Below are 4,892 nucleotides of genomic sequence, written 5' to 3' on the forward strand. Positions count from 1 at the left end.
AAACAAAAAGTTACCTACAAAGGACAGCCAGTAAGAATAAGCTCTGATTTCTCAACAGAAACCATGCAAATGAGAAGGCAAAGGGATGGTATATATAAAACCCTGAAAGAGAAAAAATTTCAAGCAAGAATTATATACCCGGCAAAATTGTCCCTCAAATAGGATGGTGAAATTAGATTTCCAGATAAGCAGAAACTAAGGGAATTTGTTAAAACCAGACCAATCTTACAAGTGATACTGAAGGGAGTCCTTTGAACAGAGAACCAAAAATAGCAAATAACAACCGACCATTAACACACAAGATGACATAACCCAGAAACCACAGATATGGACATATCCAAAGTAAAATGAGCCTACAAAATTATAAACAGGGAACCAAAGACATCAATTGGCAAGTGAGGACAACCACAAACCAAAAAGAGGGAAAAGACTGTGTAGTTACAGAACTTCTAAATGGTGAGGAGGTCAAGAGAGTTGCACGATAGAATGGACTGTTCAAAACTCAGGGAGAAAATTATAAATCATAGGGTAACCTCAAACACTTTAAAGAGATCTTTTGCAGCAGATTTTCCCAGTGCAATACAACATCTGATTTCTTGACTGCTGTTTCTATGGGTGTTGATTGTGGATCCAAGTAAAATGAAATCTTTGATAACTTCAATCTTTTCTCCATTTATCATGATGCTGATTATTGGTCCAGTCATGAGGATTTTCGTTTTATGTTGAGTTGTAATCCATACCAAAGAATGCAGTCTTTAAACTTCTTCAGTAAGTGCTTCAAGTCTTCACTTTCAGCAAGCACTGTTGTGTCATCTGCATATCACAGGTTGTTAATGGTTCTTCCTCCAATGCTGATGCTACATGCCTCTTCATGTAGTTCAGATTATTTGTTCAGCATACAGATTGAATAAGTATGGTGACAGGATACAACCTTGACTCACTCCCTTCTTGATTTTGAACCATGCAGTATCCCCTTGTTCTATTTGAATGACAGCCTCTTAGTCTATATACGGGTTGCTCAAGAGACAATTAAGTATTCTGGAATTCCCATTCTTCTCAATGTTATCTATAATTTGTTATGATCCACACAGTTGAATGCTTTTGCATAATCAATAAAACACAAGTAAACATCTTTCTGGTATTCTTTGCTTTGAGCCAACATCCATCTGACATCAGCAATGATATCCCTTGTTCCACGTCCTCTTCTGAATTCAGCTTGCATTTCTGGAAGTTCCCTGTCAATATACTGCTGCAATCTTTTTTTAATTATCTTCAGCAAAAATTTACTTCCATGTGATATTAATGATACTGTTTGATAAATTCTACACTTTGTGTGGTCACCTTTCTTTGGAATGGGTACATACCTGGATCTCTTCCAGTCAGTTGGCCAGGTAGCTATCTTCAAATTTCTTGGTAAAGATGACTGAGTGCCTCTAGCATGGCTTCTGTTTGTTGAAACATCTCAATGGATATTCTGTCAATTCCTGGAGATTCGTTTTCTGCCAATTCCCTCAGTATAGCTTCAACTTCTTTTTTCGATACCACTTGTTCTTCATCATATGCCACCTCCTAAAATAGATGGACATTTTATATACAGTGATTCTGTGTATTCCATCCATCTTCTTTTGAGATTTGCTGCATCATTCAATATATTGCCCATAGAATCTTACAATATTGCAACTTGAGGCTTGAATTTTTTCTTCAGTTCTTTCAGCTTGAGAAATGCCAAGTGTATTCTTTTCTTTTGGTTTTCTAACTCCAAGTCTTTGCACATTTCATTATAATAATTGATTTTTTTCTTTTCGAGCTGCTCTTTGAAATCTTCTGTTCAGCTCTTTTATCTTGCCATTTTTTCCATTTGCTTTAGCTACTCTCCATTTAAGAGCAAGTTTCAGAGTCTCTTCTAACATCCATTTTGGTCTTTTCTTCCTTTCCTGTCTCTTTAATGACCTTTTGCTTTCTTCATGTGAGACATTCTTGATGTCATCCCACAAGTCCTCTGGTTTTCAGTCACTGGTGTACAATGCAACAAATCTATCCTTTAGATGGTCTCTAAATTCAGGTGGGATATAATCAAGGTCATATATTGGCTCTCATGGACTTATTTTAATTGCCTTCAGCTTCAACTTGAAACTGCATATGAGCAATTGATGGTCTGTTCCCCAGTCAGCTCCTGGCCTTGTTGTTATTCCACCTGGTGAGGTCCACGTGTAGAACCACCATTTAAGCTATTGAAGAAAAGTATTTACAGTAAGTAAGCTGTTGGTCTTGCAAAATTCTCTCATGCAATCTCTGGAGTCATGTCTATCACCAAGGCCATATTTTCCAACTACCATTAATTTTTCTTTGCTTCCAATTTTCACATTCCAATTACCAGTAACAGGCAATAAATCTTGATTGCATGTTTGGTCAATTTCAGACTACAGAAGTTGGTAAAAATCTTAAATTTCTTCATCTTTGGCTTTAGTGGTTGTGCATAAATTTCAATAGTAGTAATAGTAACTGGTCTTCCTTGTAGGTGTATGGATATTGTTCTGTCACTGACAGCACTGTACTTCAGGACTGATCTTGAAACATTCTTTGTGATGATGAATGCCATGCTACTCCTCTTCATTTTGTCATTCCCAGCATAGATCACATGATTGTTTGAATCAAAATGGCTAAAGCCAGTCCATTTCAACTTGCTAATGCATAGAATATTGATCTTGATGCATTCCATTTCATTTTTGACAACTTCCAATTTCCTACACTCTTACTTTGTACATTCCACATTCTGATTATTAATGGATGTTTGCAGCTATTTCTTCCCATTATGAGTCATGCCCCATCAGCAAATGGAGGTCCTCAAAGCTTTACTCCATCCACATCTTAAGGCTGGCTCTTCTATGAGGAGGTGGGTCTTCTCCAGTTGTAATTTGAGTGCCTTCCAACCTGAAGGTGCTCATCTTCTGGCACTATATCAGACAGTGTTTCAGGGCTGTATATGACGTTTTCCAGTAATATATGAGGCAGTATTTCCTTGCTATTCATAATGTTTTATCTGGCCAGTTTTTGAGAAGTGGATGGCCCCTTCCTTCTTCCCAATAGGTTCATACAAGCTCCCTCAAAAAACAGATGAATTGTGCTTAAAGTCAATATTAAAGAGTAAAATCTGTGAGTTTCTAATTTGAAAAGTCTACGTGACCTTAATGCAATCCTGCAAAACTTAAAAGTCAATTATAGTGGTTTAATCTGAGTTATTCAATATTTATGTTTAGCCTACTCTGTGATTCAAGGAGATAAGCAAGCCAGCAGGCAAACCCTCCTTTTTGCCTACCTTACCAAATTCACTGCCATCGAGTCGGATCCGACTCACAGTGACCTCTCCCTGGGTTTCCGAGGAGGTATCTCTACAGAAGTAGATTGCCCAATCTTCCTTCCAAGGAGTGGCTGGTGGGTTTGAACTGGCTGTCTTCTGGTTAGCAGTCAAATGCCTTAGGCACTACATCAGGTCTTTATCCTGGTCCATTTCATGGTTTTAATCAGACTCGACCGCCTTTCTGAGTATGGCCACAGAGAGGTGATCAAGGTACTAATGGAAAGGGGATGGGTCAAGAGCTGAATCCATACTCTTACAGCTCCACAAGCACATACAAGTATGTATTTACACACACACACACACACCCTCCCCCAAACTTTCCTAACTACATAACAGTGATCACATATGAAATATTTTTCAAATCCTACCTTTGTATCTATTTAAAATATTAAAGACAATCTCTCTCTCTTTTTTTAACCAAAGCAGGTAATATCAACAATATTGTCAACAAAACCAGTGATTAATTTTGACAAAAAGATAAAAACTATATTCAAAATGTTATGCTGTTTTTATAGACTTCTAAATAGAAAATTTACAAATTCACATTTTTTATGCCCCATAAAATCCTAGCATACATAGTTCCATTACGTGTTCTAAAAGAGGTTAAATTTTACCTGTGACATACAAAGTTGCAGGTAGTGAGAAAAGCGGCCTTTGTACAAAGTGATGCAGAGGCTGTTTCTTAATGTGTGGACTCATCATTATGTGATGGAACCTACATTTTAAAAACAGTAACATGACATTTTAAGAGATCTAATCTTTTAAACTCAAGTTACTTCTTCTCAGGCATAAAAGACATAAGTAAAACTGAAACATAATCAGCAATGAAAATAATTACAGAGTTGACTTTATTTTCCATCTACATTATTTTCACTTAATTAGGCAAGCTGTGTCTGTAAACAATTCACAAATAGAGCTGAAATGGAAACATATAACCTTGATAAATAGGTGTACAAAGGATAGTGTAACATTTAAACAGAAATATTTCTACATTAGTGATTTATAACTTAGAATCCCAGATTCTTTACTATGCATTAAGGAGGCAAAGAACTGCAAGCTTTTTCTTCACTGTTTTCTTTTAAAACTAGGCAATAGATTCACATGGTACAAAATTTAAAAGAACAAAAGTACAGTGAAAGTCTTTCTTCTTTACTGTTTCCTATCACCATGCTTCTTTCTCTAGAGATAACCTATGTTACCTGTTTTCAAAAGCATTTCAATACTTGAAAACTCTCAAAAGCCAAAAACCAAACCCAATTCCATCAAGTTGACTGTGACTCATGGTGACTTTATAGGGCAGGGCAGAAATGCCCCACAGGGTTTTCAAAGCTATAAATCTCTATGAAAGCAGACTATCTTATCTTTTTCATGTGGAGCATCTGGTGGGTTTGAACCACTGAACTTTTTGGCTTGCAGCTGAATGCTATAACCACTGCACCACCAGGGCTCCTAGTGTATTAGTCTCCTCCTAAGCTCTGGTAGCATAGTGGCTAAGGCACTTGACTGCTAACCAGAAGGCTGGCGGTTCAAACCC

At 37.0% G+C, this 4,892-nt stretch overlaps 1 protein-coding gene across 1 annotated transcript in view; it reads right to left on the reverse strand.

Moving 5' to 3' along the window:
* The window catches only part of NFU1 (NFU1 iron-sulfur cluster scaffold), a 57,144-nt gene that overhangs the window by 49,175 nt on the left and 3,077 nt on the right, over nt 1–4,892 (reverse strand). The window contains exon 2 of the mRNA XM_042780846.1: nt 3,984–4,073. Coding sequence (XP_042636780.1) covers nt 3,984–4,073 — 90 coding nt within the window. The remainder of the gene's footprint in view (nt 1–3,983; nt 4,074–4,892) is intronic.

Source organism: Orycteropus afer, unplaced genomic scaffold, assembly GCF_000298275.1.
Source record: "Orycteropus afer afer isolate SDZICR_OR568_19922 unplaced genomic scaffold, OryAfe1.0 scaffold00065, whole genome shotgun sequence".
NCBI lineage: Eukaryota > Metazoa > Chordata > Mammalia > Tubulidentata > Orycteropodidae > Orycteropus > Orycteropus afer.